This window comes from Salvelinus alpinus, chromosome 1 (assembly GCF_045679555.1).
Source record: "Salvelinus alpinus chromosome 1, SLU_Salpinus.1, whole genome shotgun sequence".
Classification (NCBI taxonomy): domain Eukaryota; kingdom Metazoa; phylum Chordata; class Actinopteri; order Salmoniformes; family Salmonidae; genus Salvelinus; species Salvelinus alpinus.
The window spans coordinates 58724628-58748395 of NC_092086.1; the positions used below are offsets into that span (position 1 = coordinate 58724628).

The 23768-nt window shown below is 41.4% G+C and overlaps 1 protein-coding gene and 1 long non-coding RNA gene across 3 annotated transcripts in view; both read right to left on the reverse strand.

The window, feature by feature from the left end:
• Positions 1 to 3173: 3173 nt before the first annotated feature.
• LOC139547256 (uncharacterized) lies at positions 3174 to 7652 on the reverse strand. Of its 2 annotated transcripts, XR_011669425.1 has the most exons (5): positions 7329 to 7652; positions 6351 to 6518; positions 6080 to 6247; positions 5833 to 5939; positions 3174 to 5670 (listed from the first exon to the last, which is right to left on the reverse strand). It is a non-coding gene; the product is annotated as an uncharacterized lncRNA (long non-coding RNA). The 2 variants fall into 2 exon arrangements; XR_011669375.1 differs by having other exon boundaries at positions 5833 to 6247.
• A 10189-nt stretch (positions 7653 to 17841) lies between these two features.
• Positions 17842 to 23768, reverse strand: part of LOC139546861 (transient receptor potential cation channel subfamily M member 4-like) — a 69696-nt gene continuing 63769 nt past the window's right edge. The window contains exons 21-27 of the mRNA XM_071355793.1: positions 23514 to 23688; positions 22864 to 23032; positions 21866 to 22047; positions 20965 to 21097; positions 20647 to 20719; positions 20289 to 20382; positions 17842 to 18498 (exon numbers count right to left, since the gene is read on the reverse strand). Coding sequence (XP_071211894.1) covers positions 18470 to 18498; positions 20289 to 20382; positions 20647 to 20719; positions 20965 to 21097; positions 21866 to 22047; positions 22864 to 23032; positions 23514 to 23688 — 855 coding nt within the window. The 3' untranslated portion in view covers positions 17842 to 18469. The remainder of the gene's footprint in view (positions 18499 to 20288; positions 20383 to 20646; positions 20720 to 20964; positions 21098 to 21865; positions 22048 to 22863; positions 23033 to 23513; positions 23689 to 23768) is intronic.

Genomic DNA, 23768 nt, shown 5'->3' on the forward strand with positions numbered 1-23768 from the left:
TGTTTATTTTAATTTACAGATAGCCAGGGGCACGCTCCAACACTCAAGACATCATTTACAAACGAAGCATGTGTTTAGTGAATCCGTCAGAACAGAGGCAGTAGGGATGGCCAGGGATGTTCTCTTGATAAGTGTGTGAATTTGACCATTTTCCTGTCCTGCAAATCATTCAAAATGTAACGAGTACTTTTGGGTGTCAGGGAAAATGTATTGAGTAAAAAGTATAGAATTTTCTTTAGGTATGTAGGGAAGTAAAAGTAAAAGTTGCCAAAAATATAAATAGTAAAGTACAGATACCCCCAAAAACTACTTACGTAGTACTTTAAAGTATTTTTTACTTAAGTACTTTACACCACTAGTGGAAAACACTTCCATTTTCCAAGATAGAGCATTAACGGTTGCAGCAGTTGCAACAGTCTGAACTTTCATGTGTTTTATCACCACAGATGCTGGTGAAATTCCTGTGCTTAAACTGTATACAGCAATTCACTATTGAAAAATCTAAGAATTTACAGGAGGTACTTAAAAGTTTATTTAGCAAACAAATATTATGCTATTCAAAGTGGGGAAAAGGGTCCAAAGACTCCAAATAGCTACATTTAAAGGTCCAATGCAGCCATTTATATGTCAATATTAAATTGTACCTAAAGCAGACATTGCCATTGGCTACATGGAGTGGAGCATTGAGAAAAATGCCATGCAGCCTTGTTCACTATTTTGAACACTGTAATGTGAGATGTAATCTACACCTCGATTAGGATGATAGAAATCCTCATTATTTAGCTTATTGATTTTTCAAATTGAGAGTAATTATTTCTATATAGCCTACACTTCCTGGTTCTGAACTTATAACGCGAGTTGGGCAGGTGTGGCTTTTTGACAATGATCACAAGAGCAGCTGCTCACCGATTTGACAGCTCGTAACAAGGCTGCATGCGAGTATTACTACTGTGTCTCTGCACATCCAATGGCAGGGTCCGTAATAGCTATAATGCCGGGAGGCGTTTTCTGATTTTACAGCTCCAACGCAGTTACACCTCCGATATCGCCTAAATAAAAACAATGTTGTCGATTATTGCGGGTTAAGGCAGAACTGATTGAATCTATCCCTTAGTGGAGCGTTTTTTTCGTGTGTTAAAACAAAAAGCAACATACAAACAATCTATGTTGTTGTGATTGTGTCAGGTGGAATGTGTTTGTACTTGGTCATGTCATTACGGGGGTAGAGAAATTTGAATTGCACCTTTAGAAATGTGTGTACATATTACATTAAGATCAGATTGGCCATCCATTCTATAACCCACAGGAACAAGATTTCTAGACCAACATAGGAACAACAAAGTGTGACATAGAAGTGTAACATCCACATACAAAATGGCAGCAGTTCAAATGATCAAAGTTGAAAAACAACATTGAAAGGATGGCTGAATGAGCATCGAGTCCATCTTTGGCATTTCTTCACATTCTTTGGGCCTGAGTGAGAGTGATTGTGTGTGTGTGTGTGTGTGTGTGTGTGTGTGTGTGTGTGTGTGTGTGTGTGTGTGTGTGTGTGTGTGTGTGTGTGTGTGTGTGTGTGTGTGTGTGTGTGTGTGTGTGTGTGTGTGTGTGTGTGTGTGTGTGTGTGTGTGTGTGTGTGTGTGTGTGTGTGTGTGTCTATTTAAAGTGCTAGCACACCCTTACCCCCGATCCACAAGAGGAACATTCGTCATCATCGACATCGATGGAAAGCTAAGAGGTGTGTGTGTGCGCGTGTGTGTGTAGATTTCACTGTTCTCCATCAGACACGGGTCAGCTAGTTGGAGAGAGAGGGGTCAGATCTGAAAGAGAAAACACAACAGAAACTGAAATTAGTACAATAAACCAAGTAATACAATTGACTGGGGATCAATAAAGTTCATTTACATTTTGACTGGAAAGGTCTCTGTCATCTAGGAGAGGGCACTAGAACAGCACTCCAACTGGGAATGAGAGAGAGAGGCGAGAGAGGAGGGAGAGAGAGTGAGTGAGTGTGAGGGGGGAGGGGGAGCGAGAGAGGGGGGGGGGGGTGAGAGAGGCGGGGGCGAGAGAAGAGGGGGGAGGGGGGGTGAGAGGGGTGACCATGACGGATGGGCTCTGTACAGTGCTAAGCAGGCAGATACAACAGGAGCAGTGTAAATGCAAGGAAGAAACCAGGGGAAATAGTGTCTCCCTCTGCGTCAGAATGGGATTCGATAAACTATTAGCGCCCATTGCTATATCAACGGTGTGGTGACCTAATGATTCGACAATGTCACGGTTTAAACAAGTTTTGTTTAGCTAATCAAATGAAAACAACTACTTTTGGGTACCTTGTTAACATTACAACATGATATCCATGTCTTAAACGTTGCTACGCTTCAGAAATGGCAAAGTAAACGTATAATCTGTTTGACACATTAAAGTTACTTACCTTACAGATCACAAAGTTAATTTCCACTCCATTCATATGCGAATCCATTTGATTCATACACTGGCTTGTCTGGCTGTTGTCTTTTTAATTTAACCTGCCCTTCCCTTATCTACAGTGAAATAATATCCTTTCAGTAGTCCTCTATTATGATTTATTTTTTATTTATTCTATCTTGCATAGCTCATTAGTACATCCTTGTGGTTGAATACACGGTTCATTCTGCAAATATGGGAACTTTTGGATGTTAAATGTTTTGGAAAATGAAACCTCTGGAAACTGCTTTTTATCTATCAAAATATTTTCTTCACTCTGTCTGGAAACAATATCTAATAGAGGCTGAGACCATATTATTTAGAATATAACGATTTTTATCAGTCCCCCAAATACCCGAGGGGAAATGTCATTTCCACCACGTCATAAAATTTGCTATTTTTGTTGATAATGAAATTACAGAAATTGTGCAAATAGTATTTTATATAACATTTCACATTCACTGTATTTTTTAAATGTTATTTATTTACTATTTGGACATGTTCTTAATTATATGTATTCATCATTGTCATGTCTAAATGTCCAAATACAGTGGGGAGAACAAGTATTTGATTCACTGCCGATTTTGCAGGTTTTCCTACTTACAAAGCATGTAGAGGTCTGTAATTTTTATCATAGGTACACTTCAACTGTGAGAGACGGAATCTAAAACAAAAATCAAGAAAATCTCATTGTATGATTTTTAAGTAATTAATTTGCATTTTATTGCATGACATACTGTATGCCTTGATGATATTCAGAAAAATGTATTTACAACATCAAAATCTTAATATTTTACATTCCATTAGAAATGATCTTAAGAGCAAGCATATAGGGTTCACATATGGGGAAAATCATCAATATCAATTGTAATTTAATGCACCTTTGCCTCAAAAATATGTACCGTGATGGTAATGACTTAGTGTTGTGGTAATGACAGAGTGTGGTGGAAATTACATTTCATATAAAACAACTGATGAAAAATACCATTAAACATTTTAATGTCACAGTTGTACATATTAAATTTGATTGAAGATATGGAACAGACCATTGGTTCCAATTCATCCCAAAGGTGTTCGATGGGGTTGAGATCAGGGCTCTGTGCAGTCCAGTCAAGTTCTTCCACACCGATTTCAACAAACCATTTCTGTATGGACCTTGCTTTGTGCATGGGGGCATTGTCATGCTGAAACAGGAAAGGGCCTTCCCCAAAACTGTTGTCACAAAGTTGGAAGCTAGAATGTCATTGTATGCTGTAGCGTTAAGATTTCCCTTCACTGGAACTAAGGGGCCTAGCCCAAACCATGAAAAACAGCCCCAGATCATTATTCCTCCTCCACCAAACTTGACAGTTTGCACTCTGCATTGGGGCAGGTAGCATTCTCCTGGCATCCTCCAAACCCAAATTTGTCCGTCGGACTGCTAGATGATGAAGCGTGATTCATCACTCCAAAGAACACATTTCCACTGCTCCAGAGTCCAATGGCGGCTAGCTTTAACACCACTCCAGCTTGGTATTGTGCATTGTGATCTTATGCTTGTGTGCGGCTGCTCGGCCATGGAAACCCATTTCATGAGGCTCCCGACAAACAGTTATTTTGCTCACGTTGCTTCCAGAGGCAGTTTGGAACTCGGTAGTGAGTGTTACAACGTAGGACAGATGATTTTTACGCGCTACACATCTGCGGGACAAGTACAAGATGGCAAGAACAACTGCCCGAGTTACACCAGGAACACACAATCCCTCCATCAGTGCTCAACCTGTCCGCAATAGGCTGAAAGAGGCTGGACTGAGGGCTTGTAGGCCTGTTGTAAGGCAGGTCCTCACCAGACATCACCGGCAACAACGTCGCCTATGGGAACAAACCCACCGTCGCTGGACCAGACAGGACTGGAAAAAAGCGCTCTTCACGAGTCGCGGTTTTGTCTCATCAGGGGTGATTGTCGGATTTGTGTTTATCGTGAATGAGCTTTACACCGAGGCCTGTACTCTGGAGCGGGATTGGTTTGAGGTGGAGGGTTCGTCATGGTCTGGGGCGGTGTGTCACAGCATCATCGAACTGAGCTTGTTGTCATTGCAGGCAATCTCAACACTGTGCGTTACAGGGAAGACATCCTCCTCCTTCATGTGGTACCCTTCCTGCAGTCTCATCCTGACATGACCCTCCAGCATGACAATGCCACCAGCCATACTGCTCGTTCTGTGCGTGATTTCTTGCAAGACAGGAATGTCAGTGTTCTGCCATGGCCAGCGAAGAGCCCAGATCTCAATCCCATTGAGCACGTCTGGGACCTGTTGGATCGGAGGGTGAGGGCTAGGGCCATTCCCCCCAGAAATGTCCGGGAACTTGCAGATGCCTTGGTGGAAGAGTAGGGTAACATCTCACAGCAAGAACTGGCAAATCTGGTGGAGTCCATGAGGAGGAGGTGCACTGTAGTACTTCATGCAGCTGATGGCCACACCAGACACTGACTGTTACTTTTGATTTTGACCCCCCCCCCCTTTGTTCAGGGAAACATTTTTTCATTTCTGTTAGTCACATGTCTGTGGAACTTGTTCAGTTTATGTCTCAGTTGTTGAATCTTGTTATGTTCATACAAATATAAGTTTGCTGAAAACAAATGCAGTTGATGTTTCTTTTTTTTCTGAGTTAGTGTATCTATTGTAGGTCCTAAAATACAACAATGAATAATGTGGAACAAATAAATACCATCAAATGATACCTTACAACTTACAATAATGAACACCTTGTGACACAGCTATGAAAACCAACCTGGCAATATTTAAATACATAAACTTTGATCGTTTTTAGTACAGTTGTGTCATTCATTGTTTTTGTACACTCACATGGCAATCATAGACTAAAATACTGAATTCTGGTGTGTGGAATATAGAGGAGGTGCTTGCTGTGCGGGTGGGAGGTTCTGCCTGTCACTTGTTCTCAACAGGCAGCCAGTCTTGGAAGGGGGACTTGAAGAGGGAGTCTGCAAAGAGCAGGCACTGCTGCTCTCTTTGTTCTGAGTGTTTCTAGTGCTAGTGTTTTTAGTTCATCTATGTATCTCACATATGTGCCCAGTATGATAGAGCAAGAAAACTTTCTTAGCAGATAATGACAACAACAGTAACTGTAGATGATGTAACGAAAAATTGTAGAATGGTTGGCAATGGAGGACATCAGGTGGATCCACGTCTGGGTGTTGGGCCCTAGGTCCTGGAGAACAGGAGCAGGAGTTAAAGGGAACAGGGTAGGAGATAGAGATGTAAGTAAGCAAACACACAGGTTACACTTTACTGTGAGAAAATTTGATGGATTAGTGCAGTGTTATAAATGGGAGATATGTACTTTTCAACAATTTTGGAATGTATAGCCTACCTCAAGCTGGTCCCCCTCCGACTCAGAGCACAGAGAATCCGACTGATTCAAACTCACTGGTTCTGGTGGATGCCAAACCTCCTGAGAGTCTCGGACTGTCGATGGTCCTAAAGTCATTTGGAGAGGTAAATTGAAGAGGTACATTTTTATATGCTCAGCATTGGGCTTCACTGAAGTCAGTGCTTTAGGTGGTCGACCATCCAACTGTAGAAGATTGTTGGCTTCCACCAAGATTTTTTATATTCACTTTATCAGTTGGTGACCCCAGCTAGGAGCGAAAGAGCTGCGAGGTTTCCCAGGTCTCGCCTTCCTTTTGTCCATTTGCCCATATGTCGAAGCACTTTTTCCCCTTCTTGATTCTGCTCCAGTAGCTCTCCTTCTGTTTCTCCTGCTCCTTGTCCATGTTCAGTCTAACCTTGATTGATAACAGGAATAAATGCTATTATATTTCATATTACATTTCTTACATATCTCTTGGAGGGCAAGAAAATAAATTAACAGTGGACAATCATTTTTACCTGGTCAAAAACCTCCACATCCTGTGCCTGAAGGTGGTCCTTGAAGGCGTTCTGATCTGGTTCGACAACTTCCACCTCTGACAATTTATTTTCCTCTGACACTGCCTAGTATATAGGTCCTGGATGGCAGGAAGCTTGGCCCCAGTGATGTACTGGGTCGTTCTCGATCTAAACCATAGAGATAGATAGAGGACTCTAGTGCCCAACATCCCATTTTAGCATGGCCAGCGCCATTAAGGACTTTCACCACTGTTCAGTAGTCAATTGGGTGGGACTTCCTATTGGTTAAGGAAGGATCACATGATTCCATGCAGGTCATCAGAACTGATCAGTCAATTAATTATACTCTTGAGCATAACTTCCATAACTGCAGGTGGCAGTAACTCGCAAACATTGGCTTTATACCTGTTCAAACAACACACTCTAGGTGGCTGTAGGCACCCTTAGAGACGTCCTTCTCCCTTATTCTTTCTGATCGGGTGGGGCCTACTTATTGCCCCCACCCCGTGGAGGGAGTGGCCCAGAGACGATAACCAGTGAGATGTTGGGGCAGGGCAGGTGGGGCGAGCCGTGCGGGGAGGGGATACTAAGTAGACCAAAGTCAGCAGTTCACTCTCGCGTGTGATCATGCCAGAGATTATGGAGGAACTGTGAGCTCTCGCGGGATAGCATTCTCAGGTGAGAGCGGGAACACCTACTTACACAGACAGGAACCTTGAAAAATTCAATGGTGTATGGCTTGAGTCGTTCATCTAAATTTATCCACCATCTTTGGCACCCTTTCAGTTTGTCTGCCAACTCATAGAAGTAGTATAATAAAATTGACTACTTCAAAATGAAGATGGCCTCAATGGCACGGTACATGCTCTCACAGTCGTCATAAGGAGACAGAATCAACGACACAATGTTTATCTAAGTCTATTACTTAGACACACTGCAGTGCACAGGGTTTTCTCTTTCTTTTTGGAAAGCACTCACCATTTTTTCAACAATGATTATCTTGGGTCCCAGCTGTTTGTGGATGGCGAAGATGTGGATGAGACGGAGGGTAAACACCATGTAGTCCACAGCCAATACAGCACGGCCAAACTCATAGGACCACAGGACCATTCTAGAACACACAAGAAACGCCTTGGTTACAGTCACAGGGACACACACACACACAATCCATTTATTTATTTATTAGGATACCCATTAGCAGCTGGAACTCGTCCTGGGGTCCACATACAAAACATAACATAATACAGAACATTAATAGACAAGAACAGCTCAAGGACAGAACTACATACATTTAAAATAGTAATAGAAATAAGAACACCTTGTTTACATCGACACAGAGACACACATAAACACGTGTACATATACATCTAAATACACACAAATGCAGCACATGCCCAGCGCAAAGAGTGAGATGGCCGTGATTTCACATGTACTCGATGTAAAGCTTCATTCTCTGATATAAAGTGGGGCTGCCCCTGAAGAACGTCTGATAAAGAGAGAGAAAGAGAGCGAAAGAGAGAGAGAGGGAGGAAGTGTGTGTGTGTGTGTGTGTGTGTGTGTGTGTGTGTGTGTGTGTGTGTGTGTGTGTGTGTGTGTGTGTGTGTGTGTGTGTGTGTGTGTGTGTGTGTGTGTGTGTGTGTGTGTGTGTGTGTGTGTGTGTGTGTGTGTGTGTGAGAGAGAGAGAGAGAGAGAGAGAGAGAGAGAGAGAGAAGATGATCATTAATATATATCTACAGTCACCTCCAAAATTATTGGTACCCTTGATAAAGAAGAGTAAAAAAGACTGTATAAAATAAATAAGACAAATACTGAGCTATGTTGTATGCTAACAAAATAGGAATATTATATTGTATTATACTAATACAATTGCTTAGAGAAAGAGATTTGTTTAACAAGTAATACAACAAAATCTCAAAAAGATGATTGGCACGTGTCCCTGTTTTCAATACTTTGTGCACCCTCCCTTGCGAGGATAACGGCTGTAGTGGCTAAATTGTCCAATATAATTGTCCTTTTACCATTTAAAAAAAATCCTAATCCTTTAGCCACAATGGAGAGTGCAACATTTTTTTTGTCTTGAAGCATACAAATCTAATGTCCAGAGTTCGATTCAAGTTGAAAAATCTCTTTTTTTTTTATTTGTGGGAGTAGCTGGGAACTCATTTTTAGATGAATTCCTGGTGATTTTACAGTTGTTGTTTTTTTTTATCCAGAAGTCCCCACCACACACACTTTGGAGGGAACACATATTGCTGCCAATCTTTTAACTGTGTTCCCCTTCAGCCTGTAGAGGGGAGTACACACACTTCACAGAAGATTAGTGGCAATCACAAATATACAGGGCCTTCAGAAAGTATGACAAATTTAAAAAAATTTTTTTGAAATTTTAGCACATTTGTTGAGAATGAAGTACAGAAATATTTCATTTACATAAGTATTCACACCCCTAAATCAATACTTTGTATTAGCACCTTTGTTGGTGATTACAGCTTTGAGTCATCTTGAGTATATCTGTATCAGGTCTGCACACCTGGATTTTGGGATTTTCTCCATTTTTCCTTGCATATTTTCTCAAGCTCTGTTAAGTTAGATGGGAGGTGGTGCTGAACAGCATTCTTCAAGTCTTTCCACAGATTTTTAGTGGGATTCAAGTAGGAGCTTTGGCTTGGCCACTCAAGGAAATTCTTGTTTTGAAGCCATTCCAGCATTTCCTTGCCTGTACAGTGCATTCGGAAAGTATTCAGACCCCTTGACTTATCCACATTTTGTTACGTTACAGCCTTATTCTAAAGCTGATTAAATAAAAAATGTCCTCATCAAGCTACACAAAATACCCAATAATGACAAAGTGAAAATGGGTTTTTGGAAATGTTTGCAAATGTATTAAAAACAAAAAACAGAAATATCTTATTTACATAGTAAGTATTCACACCCTTTGCTATGAGACTCGAAATTGAGTTCAGGTGCAACCTGTTTCCAGTGATCATCCTAGAGATGTTTCTACAACTTGATTGGAGTCCACCTGTGGTAAATTCAATTGATTGGACATAATTAGGAAAGGCACACACCTGTCTATGTAAGGTCTCACAGTTGACAATGCATTTCAGAGAAAAAAACCAAGCCATGAGGTTGAAGGAATTGTGCGTAGAGATGCGAGACAGGATTGTGTCGAGGCACAGATCTGCAGCATTGAAAGTCTCCAAGAACCCAGTGGCCTCCATCATTCTTAAAGGGAAGAAGTTTGGAATCACCAAGACTCTTATTAGAGTTGGTCACCCGGCAAAACTGAGCAATCGAGGGAGAAGGGCCTTGGTCAGGAAGGTGACCAAGAACTCGATGGTCACTCTGACAAAGCTCCTTTATGGTAGAGTGGCCAGACGGAGGCCACTCATCAGTAAAAAGACAGCCCGCTTGGAGCTTGCCAAAAGGCACCTAAACAACTCTCAGACCATGAGATACAAGATTCTCTAGTTTGGTGAAACCAAGATTGAACTCTTTGGCCTGAATGCCAAGCGTCAAGTCTGGAGGAAACCTGGCACCATCCCTATGGTGAAGCATGGTGGTGGCAGCATTATGCTGCGGGATGCTTTTAGCAGCAGGAACTGGGAGACTAGTCAGGAATTAGGTAAAGATGAACAGAGCAAAGTATACGGAGATCCTTGATGAAAACCTGCTCCAGAGCACTCAGGAGTGAAGGTTTACCTTCCAACAGGACAATGACCCTACGAACACAGTCAAGATAATGCAAGAGTGGCTTTGGGACAAGTCTCTAAATGTTCTTGAGTGGACCAGCTAGAGCCCGGACTTGAACCCGATTGAACATCTCTGGAGAGGACTGAAAATAGCTTTGCAGCAATGCTCCCCATCCAACCTGACAGAGCTTGAGAGGATCTGCAGAGAAGAATAGAAGAAATGCCCTACATACAGGTGTGCCAAGCTTGTAACGTCATACCCAAGAAGACTCAAGGCTGTAATTGCTGTCAAAAGGTGCTTCCACAAAGTACTGAGTAAAGGGTCTGAATACTTATGCAAATGTGATATATATATTTTCCTTTTTTAATAAATTTGCTAACATTTCTAAAAAACGTTTTTTGCTTTGTCATTATACGGTATTGTGTGTAGATTAATTGTTACAGCCTTATTCTAAGACATTTTTGAATAAAGCTGTAACGTAACAAAATGTGGAAAAAGTCAAGGGGTTTGAATACTTTCTGAAAGCACTGTAGTTTCTGCTCTGACATGCACTGTCAGCTGTGGGACCTTATATAGACAGGTGTGTTTCTTTCTAAATCATATCCAAACTATTGAATTGGCCACAGGTGGACTCCAATGAATTTGTAGTGACATCTCAAAGATGATCAAAGGATATTGGATGTACCGGAGATCAATTTGGACTGTCATAGAAAGGGGCGTGAAATCTTATGTAAATGAGGTGTTTCTGTAATATATTTGAACACATTTGCTAAAATTTCTAAAAACATATTTGCACTGTCATTATGGGATATTGTGTGTTGATGGGTGAGAACAAATATATGTAATCCATGTTGAATTCAGGCTATAACACAACAAAATGTGGAATAACTCAATTGGTTAGGATGTTGGCAATGGAAAGTGTCATTACAACGGCAAAGGGAAGCACAGAAAGTGTCTGTATGTCCAGATATGTTTTTGCTGTATATTAAAATCTCTTATATGTAAAGACCCTGTTTAGGGGACCTGCGTGGTTCTGGTACTGGTTCCGGACAACATATTTGCTTATAAATCGATCTGTGGTCACCGCAAGCCATTGCACATATTTTTTGCACCTGTTTGACATAGGATCTGAAATTTGAAACAACTTGAAACTGAGATGTCCCTCCTACCATTAATCTAAAAATAATTAATAGATTTTAAACAAAACAAAACGTTATGTTTGTCATAGGAGGACAATATATAATATGGGATGAAAGGTGAGTACCTAACGAGTTCAGGAAGGCAAGCTAGAGCTCTGTGTGATGTTCACAGAGGTGGGGGCAGAGGTTTTGATCAAGAGAAATCTTTAGAAAATATGTACATTTTCTCCAACACTAAACATACAAACATGTATTTTACAGTTATAAGGAAGGTGAAATATTTTAGTTAGTCATTTTATAATTTGATTATACTTTATTTAGAAAACATATTAGTAATCTCAAGCCTTATTCATACAGTTTTGTTGAATAGGAAATACGTTATATAAGATTTCATATTTTCATCATATTTGCACTGTGTACTTGAGCTTTGTCCTCAAAGTGACTACACCTCAGTAATTTATAACTATTTTTACCAGAAAGGTGAGATTTTAACCTTTCTTGGTATATGCAGCATTACCCGTTATTGTTTATGGTCCTCTTCATGATAAATAATTACTGTAGTGGATTACGTAAATTACATTTTAGATGACATGTAGTTACATTTAAGATAATCTATTAGCATTTCTAAGTATGTGAAGAGGCACAGTCAAGTCTCAGTTCCTGGTAAAGTAAGGCTAGTTGCTGTGGAATTAGGGCAGGGAGAGATGTGGAGTTCAACGTTGAAGTGAGGACAACAGCTGAAGAAAGAAGAAACCCCTGGTAGGGAGGCTAGAGGGGCACATCCCAACACTACTCCAACTGTAGTCTCATTTCTCACACACACACACACACACACACACACACACACACACACACACACACACACACACACACACACACACACACACACACACACACACACACACACACACACACACACACACACACACACACACACACACACACACACACACACATCCCTGCCTATGAAGGTTCTGAACTCAGGTGTGTCAAATAGTCTCCAACAAGTGCCTTCAGAAAGTATTCATACCTCTTGACTTATTCCACATTTTGTTGTGTTATAGCCTGAATTCAACATGGATTACATATATTTGTTCTCATCCATCAACACACAATACACCATAATGACAGTGCAAATATGTTCTTAGAAATTTTAGCAAATGTGTTCAAAATTTATTACAGAAACACCTAATTTACATAAGAATTCACGCCCCTTTCTAACTTTCTGTCCAAAAATGATGCAGAAAAATGATTCCATGCTTTTGTCACTTCTAGGTTAGACTACTGCAATGCTCTACTTTCCGGCTACCCGGATAAAGCACTAAATAAACTTCAGTTAGTGCTAAACACGGCTGCTAGAATCTTGACTCGAACCTAAAAAATTTGATCATATTACTCCAGTGCTAGCCTCTCTACACTGGCTTCCTGTTAAGGCAAGGGCTGCTTTCAAGGTTTTACTGCTAACCTACAAAGCATTACATCGGCTTGCTCCTATCTATCTTTCCGATTTGGTCTTGCCGTACATACCTACACATATGCTATGGTCACAAGACGCAGGCCTCCTTTATGTCCCTAGAATTTCTAAGCAAACAGCTGGAGGCAGGGCTTTCTCCTATAGAGCTCCATTTTTATGGAATGGTCTGCCTATCCATGTGAGAGACGCAGACTCGATCTCAACCTTTAAGTCTTTATTGAAGACTCGTCTCTTCAGTAGGTCCTATGATTGAGTGTAGTCTGGCCTAGGAGTGTGAAGGTGAACGGAAAGGCACTGGAGCAACGAACCGCACTTGCTGTCTCTGCCTGGCCGGTTCCCCTCTCTCCACTGGGATTCTCTGCCTCTAACCATATTACAGGGGCTGAATCACTGGCTTACTGGTGCTCTTCCATGCCGTCCCTAGGAGGGGTGCGTCACTTGAGTGGGTTGAGTCACTGACGTGATCTTCCTGTCCGGGTTGGCGCCCCCCCTTGGGTTGTGCCGTGGGGGAGATCTTTGTGGGCTATACTCGGCCTTGTCTCAGGATGGTAAGTTGGTGGTTGAAGATATCCCTCTAGTGGTGTGGGGGCTGTGCTTTGACAAAGTGGGTGGGGTTATATCCTGCCTGTTTGGCCCTGTCCGGGGGTATCGTCGGATGGGGCCACAGTGTCTCCTGACCCCTCTTGTCTCAGCCTCCAGTATTTATGCTGCAGTAGTTTATGTGTCAGGGGGCTAGGGTCAGTCTGTTATATCTGGAGTATTTCTCCTGTCTTATCCGGTGTCCTGTGTGAATTTAAGTATGCTCTCTCTAATTCTCTCTCTTTCTCTCTTTTTCTCTCTTTCTGTCTTTCTCTCTTTCTTTCTTACTTTTCTTTCTTTCTCTCTCTCGGAGGACCTGAGCCCTAGGACCATGCCTCAGGAAAACCTGGCATGATGACTCCTTGCTGTCCCCAGTCCACCTGGCCGTGCTGCTGCTCCAGTTTCAACTGTTCTGCCTGCGGCTATGGTACCCTGACCTGTTCACCGGACGTGCTACCTTGTCCCATACCTGCTGTTTTCAACTCTCTAGAGACAGCAGGAGCGGTAGAGATACTCTGAATGACCGGCTATGAAAAGACAACTGACATTTACTTCTGAGGTGCTGACCTGTTGCACCCTCGACAACCACTGTGATTATTGTTATTTGACCATGCTGGTCATCTATGAACATTTGAACATCTTGGCCATGTTCTGTTATAATCTCCACCTGGCACAGCCAGAAGAGGACTGGCCACCCCTCATAGCCTGGTTCCTCTCTAGGTTTCTTCCTAGGTTCTGGCCTTTCTATGGAGTTTTTCCTAGCGACTGTGCTTCCACAGCTGCATTGCTTGCTGTTTGGGGTTTTAGGCTGGGTTTCTGTACAGCACTTTGTGACATCAGCTGATGTAAGAAGGGTTTTATGAATCATTTTGATTGAAATTGAATTGAATATACGGATATCCAAGGGACAACAGTGCCACCAGGTAGCAGAGAAGAATATGCAGGGAGACTCGGAGTAAACATCAGATTTACTGCACCGGGAGGTAAGACACTCTGGGTTGGGACGGGTAATCGAGGGGGAAAAATATAGCATGAACTTAACTTGATAGACTATAAGCCTACCCATAATGGACGCTAAGTAGCCCTATATGGGGAGAGACTTGAGAAATGGGATGGAGCACACAGAGTACACTGTTAGGCATGTTGTTGTTTTTTCTTCACAATAAAATTAAGCAGAAATGTGAACGACTGTCTCGATTCAGTGTTACGTAGCAAAATTTGAATTTTTATTTTATTTTTTACATTGGATAAAAGTAGAGACTCAGACCTACAAAATCGTATATCATACACTGCAGGAAAGTAATTCTGCTTTGAAAGTTGATAAACTTGTAACCCCACTTTTGAGAAAATGGCCCTTGAAAGTTTTGGTACACCTACTGGAGAGCTCTTCTTTGTCTACACCTATTCAGCATCTTTCACCCCCTCTTAAGCCTTAGCCCCACCCATCTCTTTAAGGATTTCAAGACTAAAAGTGGTGAAAGAAGTAGCCTACAATAAGGATAAACTCCAGGTAAAAATACACTTGGCCTATATCCTGATATGACTTTGGTGCAGGTCATGTTGTTCTTCACATTACCGTCTCACTATATCAAATGATATAGTCATGTCAGAATGACCATTGAGTTCTTGGTCACCTCCCTGACCACGGCCCTTCTCCCCCGTGTGGTTCCAGTCTTGGTGGTTCCACAGTTCCATTTAAGAATGACGGAGGCCACTGTGTTCTTGGTGACCTTCAATGCTGCAGAAATGTTTTGGTACCCTTCCCCTCGACACAATCCTGTCAACCTTATCATGAATCCCACGTTAGATTCTCAACGCAACATAAAACACAAGGCAGAGAAGGCCGCAGCGACACTAAGAATGGCAGACTCAGAGGTGGGTCTGATAGACGTATGGAGAACTGTATATCCCAACGAAAAGGACTATACATACTATTTGACAGCACATAACAAATACTCAAGATTATACTATGTCTTCATGTTTAAAACGAATGTAGGCATTAACTGACACATCAGAGTAATTGAAAAATCGGATCATGCTATGCTAAATATGAAAATAAATATCGGACTAGAGCAAGGCTCCACAGTTTGGAGATTAAATAATTCACTTTTACATGACATTGAATTTAAGAATGGAATAAGGGCAACACTGAAACAATATTTGGAGATGAATGATGATGGAGAGTTCTCCCCAACAATGATATGGGAAGGGACCAAAGCAATGCTTCGAGATGAGCTAATTTCATATGCTTCTTAAATAAAACATTTAAAAACTTTTTATAAAGTACCTTGGATAGGCTTCAAAGTAAACATAAAACGAATGGCAACCAACTGATTCTACACAACAACAAAAACGCCTAGAACAAATATAGAATATAATTGTGAAAGAACGCTTACTTCACTGAGAATGTATGTACATTTGAAATGTGCCCATAATATGATAAAAATATATATTTTTTAGAACTTTCTGTCAGAACTGAAAATTCACCAGATTTCAACGTATTGAAAATTAGTCTTATCAACTTTCCTTCAGGAACGAAAATGGTTCCGACAGTGGAAATATATATAAAATAAAGGAAAATCAAAATTTTTACTGCACTGGGGCTTTAAAATATATAGAAGGCATTACATTTTGTTAGTACAGATTTTTTAAAAGCCATTCAACATGCATACATACATCTTGGAGAAAACTCCTCAGTAGTAGCAACTCCTTATCTTATCTACAGTTGAAGTCGGAAGTTTACATACACCTTAGCCAAATACATTTAAACTCAGTTTTTCACAATTCCTAACATTTAATCCTAGTAAAAATTCCCTGTCTTAGGCCAGTTAGGATCACCACTTTATTTTAAGAATGTGAAATGTCAGAATAATAGTAGAGAGAAATATTTATTTCAGCTTTAATTTCTTTCATCACATTCCCAGTGGGTCAGAAGTTTACATACACTCAATTAGTATTTGGTAGCATTGCCTTTAAATTGTTTAACTTGGGTCAAACGTTTCGGTTAGTCTTCCACAAGCTTCCCACAATAAGTTGGGTGAATTTTGGCCCTTGCTCGCAAACGCTTTTTCAGTTCTGCCCACACATTTTCTATAGGATTGAGGTCAGGGCTTTGTGATGGCCACTCCAATACCTTTACTTTGTTGTCCTTAAGCCATTTTGCCACAACTTTGGAAGTATGCTTGGGGTCATTGACCATTTGGAAGACCAATTTGCGGCCAAGCTTTAACTTCCTGACTGATGTCTTTAGATGTTGCATACCAGTTTCGGGGTTTGCTCTCTTTCACCCCCTGCTCGCACCCATCGTCTCTCGTATTCCTCTTGTGGCATTATATACGCGACAGAAAACAGTTATCTTGTACACTAAGGACCCGGGGAAGAGAATAATGTGCCTATTTGAAAGCTAGAAAAAAACGAGTAGCTCGCAAAAAGGTTGGAGACCCCTAGTGTACGCTACATAGAAATAATGAAACTTAAATAGAAAATAATAACAAATTAATGAGGAATTATCAGCCTAATCAAGGTGGAAATTACAACACACATTCCAGTGTTCGAACTTGTGACAACAAGGCTGCATGCAATTATTACTAATGTGACTCCAAAGTCAATGTCCGCGATTGGTATAATGCCGGGAGCCATTTTCTGAAATGACAGCTCCAACGCAGTTACACCTCCGACATCGCCAAAATAAAAACAATGAAACCGCTATGCAGTTGCCGGTTATTGCGGGTTGAGGCAGAACCGATTGAAAGCCCTTAAACTTTTACTGCAGCGGCTAAATCAGGGTCACACAGAGTGATTATGGTAGTCTTAAACAGATCTACTTTGAAACAAAAGTATACACCTCACACACATGGTTATGGGCTTAAAAAAATAAGACACCTGTACCATGTCACATATACAGTTGAAATGTATAGAATGTTGAGTTTGCATTCCAATATTGCACTTTATATACATCACAGAAGACTGAAATATAACAAAACTTTAACACCAGATTTTTGTTGTATGTTTTAATCTTTATTAATTATGAAATTATGAAAAATATTAATACCATGCGCACAAAGAGAGCGCTTTTGGTCATTGACTGCAAACCAAAAAGTAACATTTTTGTGATTGCGTCAGGTTGAATGCACCTTTTAAAAATTACATTAAGAACAGATTGTCCTGTTGTCCTGTGATTCTATAACCCACAGGAACAAGATTTCTGAGAACATAGGAACAACAAAGTATAACATAAAAGAGTCACAATGGTCCACATACTAAATGACAGTAGTTCAAATGATCAACGCTTAAAAAACGACATTGAAAGGATGGATGAAAGAGCATCGAGTCCGTGTTTGGCATTGCTTGACATTCCTTGGCCCTGAGCAGTGGTGGAAAAAGTACCCAATTGTCATACTTGAGTAAAAGTAAAGATACCTTAACACAAAATGATTCAAGTAAAAGTGAAAGTCCCCCAGTAAAATACTACTTGAGTAAAAGTCTAAAAGTATTTGGTTTGAAATATACTTAAGTATCAAAAGTAAATGTAATTGCTAAAATATACTTAAGTATCAAAAGTAAAAGTATAAATCATTTCAAATTCCTTATATTAAGCACCCCAGACGGCATCATTTTCCTGTTTATTTAAATTTTACAGATAGCCAGGGGCACGCTCCAACACTCAAGACATTATTTACAAACAAAGCATGTGTTTAGTGAGTCCGACAGAATAGAGGCAGTAGGGATGACCAGGGATGTTCTCTTGATAAGTGTGTGAATTTGACCATTTTCCTGTCCTGCTAAGCATTCAAACTGTAACGAGTACTTTTGGGTGTCAGGGAAATGTATTGAGTAAAAAGTATAGCATTTTCTTTAGGAATGCAGTGAAGTAAAAGTAAAAGAAGCCAAAAATATAAATAGTAAAGTACAGTACAGATACCCCAAAAAACTACTTTAGTAGTACTTTCAAGTATTTTTTACTTAAGTACTTCACACTACTGGCCCTGGGTGACAGTGATTGTAGGTGTGTGTGTGTGTGTGTGTGTGTGTGTGTGTGTGTGTGTGTGTGTGTGTGTGTGTGTGTGTGTGTGTGTGTGTGTGTGTGTGTGGTGTGTGGTGTGTGGTGTGTGTGTGTGTGTGTGAAGCAATACCCCCAATCCACAAGAGGAAAATTTGTCATCATCGACTTCGAGGGACAGCTAAGAGGTCGTTTGTGCGCGTCCAGATTTCACTATTCTCCATCAGACAGTTTGTCAGCTAGTTGGAGAGAGAGAGGTCAGATCTGAAAGTAAAATCGTAACAGAAAATGGAATTATTATTACATATAATTATTACATATTATTACATATGTAAGTCAGAGGTTACATACACTTAGGTTGGAGTCAATAAAACTAGTTTTTCAACCACTCTACAAATGTCTTGTTAACAAACTATAGTTTTGGCAAGTAGGTTAGGACATCTACTTTGTGCATGACACAAGTAACTTTTCCAACAATTGTTTACAGACAGATTATTTCACATATAATTCACTGTATCACAATTCCAGTGGGTCAGAAGTTTACATACACTAAGTTGACTGTGCCTTTAAACAGCTTGGAAAATTCCAGAAAATGATGTAATGGCCTTAGAAGCTTCTGATAGGCTAATTGACATCATTTGAGTCAATTGGAGGTGTACCTGTGGATGTATTTAAAGGCCTACCTTCAAACTCAATCCCTCTTTGCTTGACATCATGGGAAAATCAAAAGAAATCAGCCAAGACCTCAGAAAAAAATTGTAGACCTCCACAAGTTTGGTTCATCCTTGGGAGCAATTTCCAAACGCCTGAAGGTACCACGTTCATCTGTACAAACAATAGTACGCAAGTATAAACACCATGGAACCACGCAGCCGTCTTACCGCTCAGGAAGGAGACGCATTCTGTCTCCTAGAGATGAACGTACTTTGGTGCGAAAAATGCAAATCAATCCCAGAACAACAGCAAAGGACCTTGTGAAGATGCTGGAGGAAACAGGTACAAAAGTATCTATATCCACAGTAAAACGAGTCTATATCGACATAACCTGAAGGGAACGCTCAGCAAGGAAGAAGCCACTACTCCAAAACCGCCATAAAAAAGCCAGACAACGGTTTGCAACTGCACATGGGGACAAAGATCGTACTTTTTGGAGAAATGTCCTCTGTCTGATGAAACAAAAATAGAACTGTTTGGCCATAATGACCATCGTTATGTTAAGAGGAAAAAGGGGGAGGTTTGCAAGCCGAAGAACACCATCCCAACTGTGATGCACGGGGGTGGCAGCATCATGTTGTGGGGGTGCTTTGCTGCAGGAGGGACGGATGCACTTCACAAAATAGATGGCATCGTGAGGTAGGAAAATGATGTGGATATATTGAAGCAACATCTCAAGACATCAGTCAGGAAGTTAAAGATTGGTCGCAAATGGGTCTTCCAAATGGACAATGACTCCAAGCATACTTCCAAAGTTGTGGCAAAATGACCTAAGGACAACAAAGTCAAGTACAAACCATCACAAAGCTCTGACCTCAATCCCATAGAGAATTTGTGGACAGAACTGAAAAAGCGTGTGCAAGCAAGGCCTACAAACCTGACTCAGTTACACCAGCTCTGTCAGTAGGAATGGGCAAAAATTCACCCAACTTATTGTGGGAGGCTTGTGGAAGGCTACCCGAAACGTTTGATCCAAGTTAAACAATTTAAAGGCAATGCGACCAAATATGAGTGTATGTAAACTTCTGACCCACTGGGAATGTGATGAATGAATGACATTTCACATTCTTCAAATAAAGTGGTGATCCTAACTGGTCTAAGACAGGGAATCTTTACTAGGATTAAATGTCAGGAATTGTGAAAAATTGAGTTTAAATGTATTTGGCTAAGGTGTATGCAAACTTGCGACTTCAACTGTAAGTCCAAGTAATAAAATGTACTGGGGATCAATACATTATAATAATTTACATGTTATATTCTGTGACTGTAGGAGGCAACCTTCCATATAAATAGATCATACATGTAACCTATATCATAAGGTATACTGTATGCAACCTTACCTCTGAGAGCGGGCGGAGGACGTGTGGTCTTTACCAAGTTACTCTGAGAGAGAGCCTCCGTCATCCAGGAGAGGGCACTAGAACAGTACTCCAACTGGGAATGTGAGAGGGACGGAGGGAGAACGAGAGAGAAAGAGAACCATGACGGATGTGGTCTGTTCAGTGCTGAGCAGGCAGATGCAACAGCTGCAGTCCAAATGCAGACACACGCATTCTTACGATTACACACTAACGGACACACGTGCGTGCACAGACACACACACACACCCACTAAACCATCCCGCCCATTAAGGAGCACTGAAACTTCTGGCACGTGTGTCTGGTTGCCACTGGGCAGATAAAGCAGGGTGACACTAACCTCAGTCTCCAACGTTCTCAGCCTGCGGTCGTGGTCCCGAATCTCTGCCATCTGCTTTAATACACTGTCCACCCTTCAAACATGACCACAACACAGAACCACAACAAAGGTTAGGGGTCAATTCACTTCTCAGTCCATTCAGGAAGTGAATTTGAAGTTCGATTCATGAATTTAAAATGTTATTGATCCGATTCCTAACACAGGAGTACCCATCAGCTACAGCATATCAACCATTTGATTCGTAGGCCAGATAGAAGCCGAGCTGTTAACTGAAGCTGTTAAATGAATCTGGCATTTGGTCCATGTGACATGTCTCACTTGACGGAGGTACGTTTGAGTCTCTCTGAGTCTTTCTCTCTCTCTCGTTTGTTCTGGGCAAACAGTATATTCTCCTTCTGGATGGCCTCCCACGTGTTCAGTCTACTGGCCTCCCTACCGTGGATCTCCAGAACTGAAGGAGGGATAGAGGAGGAGGGGAAGAACAAAGAAATTGGGAAGAAGAGAAAATGAGAAAAATACTCTTGAAGGAAAATGGAAGTGGACTTCTAAAATAGTTGAAGTTCAATACTTGAAGTGAATTATCTGGACAAGGGTCTTCCCACAGGGCCGGCGTTATGATCATTTATTTGACCGAGATGTGCGCAGACAGAAAGATGCATCAATCTCAGATAAAGCATCTGAGAGAGTGAAACAGCGCCCCCCGTCTCAGTAAGTGTAGCCCATGTATCTGATGCTGTCTGGACAAAAATAGTATGACATGTCATACTCATACTCTTTTTTGTCGAGACAGCATCAGATGTATGAGCTGTATAGTAAGACAGAGGGGCGCTCACTCTGATGCATTCTCCGGGGAGATAGTTCCAGCCAGTTGCGAATTGAAGGAAAGTTGGTGGGTGCACAGTGTACTGTTCAGATGCTGGAATAATTTTTGGGACTAATGTGCGAAGATAACCTACTTTTTGAAGTGATCTGTTTGACAACCAAATGAAAACATAACTGGTTGTGTTGATGGCACATTAAAAGGTAATACATTTTTACAGTTAAATGACATGTCTTTTTTTTATACATAGGAGGTCCCATGAAAAAACGTGCCACACTGTAGAAATCAAATGCCTTTCCAATTGATTTGTTCTGGCACCGGCACTGTTTTCCTCCCTTTCCCTCCCTCCTCACGCTCTCCCTCTCATTCCCTCTCCCTCCGTCTCCCTTCCTCTCTCACCAAAGTGTTTGATCTTCGTGGAGGGGATCTTGCGGATGTGTCTCTTGATGATGAGGTGGATGTGGGAGATGAGGATGAAGGGTGGTGCCAGGCAGGGTCTGGAGTGGTACTCCACGATCAGATTATAACGCTGAAACTTCCAGTAGTTGTCGCTGTGTTCCTGCACTTTGGAGAACGTGTGACTGGAGGAAAGGCAGAGAGAGGAAGACACAGTGAAAAGGCTGAATATCAGGAAATAATAAAGATTGGTTTTATTATATTTTTTAGTTCATGACATTTTGAGCCCCAATGACACACAGATAAAGCTGAGCCAGAAAAACATTCCATTAGGACAACACTCAAATAAAATAAGTTGATTAAATTAAATTAAATCCAACAACACTATTCCAAGACACTCTGAGGAACTAGATAAAATATGAGGAATTCAACCCACGGATTGGAGGGGCCTATTGAATGAGTGACGATCTGTCGAGGGGAACACAAGGACAGTGAAACAGGGATATGGAGGGGGGTGCTAGATGGGAAAGAAGGACAGAGAGCTTATTCTCATTGAAGAGAGTTGAAGTAGAGATATCGGGACGAAATGTCGCTGGGCCAATTGTACAATGCCCTATGGGACTCCCAATCACGGCTGGTTGTGATACAGCCTGGATTCAAACCAGGGTGTCTGTAGTGACGCCTCTAGCACTGAGATGCAGTGCCTTAGACCAATGCGCCACTCGGGAGCCCTCTAATAAAAATCAGAGAACGATTCAAACTGTTTTGGCTATACAACATTCTGCAGATCTCCAAGGGAAGCGTGGCAACAAACGTGATTTGGAGGTAGGGCTACGTTTGATTAATATTACAGTAATGTCTCGAGAATGAATACATCTCTAAGTTATCTCTCGATAATCTCATCAACACTCGTCAATGTGAAGAGCTAGAGAGAGTGAAAGGTAGACGGAGAGTGGAAGAGGGAGAGAAAGTAAAAGAGGGACAGACAGAGGGTCCATTACCTGAACATGGCGATGAGCAAGTTGACCAGGAGGATGTTGGTGACCAGCAGGAAGATGACCAATAAGATGATCACCAGCCAATTGTGTTCGGTACTCATGCAGGGCTCTGCCCCCGCCTCAACCAGGGTGACGTTATTGGTGCACTCTATCCCCTCGTCCAGTTTATCAGCTACCGACAGAGAGGCAGGGAGACGAGGGCAGGAGGCAGTGAGAGGGGGAGAGTTTGAAAGGATGGGAAGAAACAGAAGGAGGGGTGTGAAAATACATATTTAAAATGGTAGGGCAAAGAGGGTAGATTGGGTAGGGGTTGAAAAGAGTTTGAAAGGATGGGAAGAAGCAGAAGGAGGGGTGTGAAAATAAATATTTAAAATGGTAGGGCAAAGAGGGTAGATTGGGTAGGGGTTGAAGTAAGGGATTGATAGGGGATGCAGAGAGAGAGAGGAGTGAAAGAACAGAGAAAGAGAGAGAAAAAGAGAGAGAGAAACCAGTAATATATATATATATATATTTGTTTTTATTTAGCAGACTCTATTCCAGAGCGATTAAAAGTTAGTGCATTCATTTTGAAATATCTAGGTGAGATTATACTATGTTAAATACACATTATATTATACTATGCTAACCACATTCATACACAAACATCAACGCACCATCCATTTCGTGTATGGGGATCTGTCCAAATATGTGGAGGTATGGCCTGTAGAACACTCTGCGAAATATCCAACCGGGACGGGGGTCGTAGGAGTAGAGCAGCGCCTGATTGGCTACGCCGTAGGCCAGGAGCCACACCGCCAGGAAGAACAGGAAGAAGAAGATGTCTTTCATCTGCCAATCAGGAGGGGAACAGATATTCATCGGGGAAAATGGCATCACCTGTTTTTTCTAGTGTGCAGTTTTGATACTAG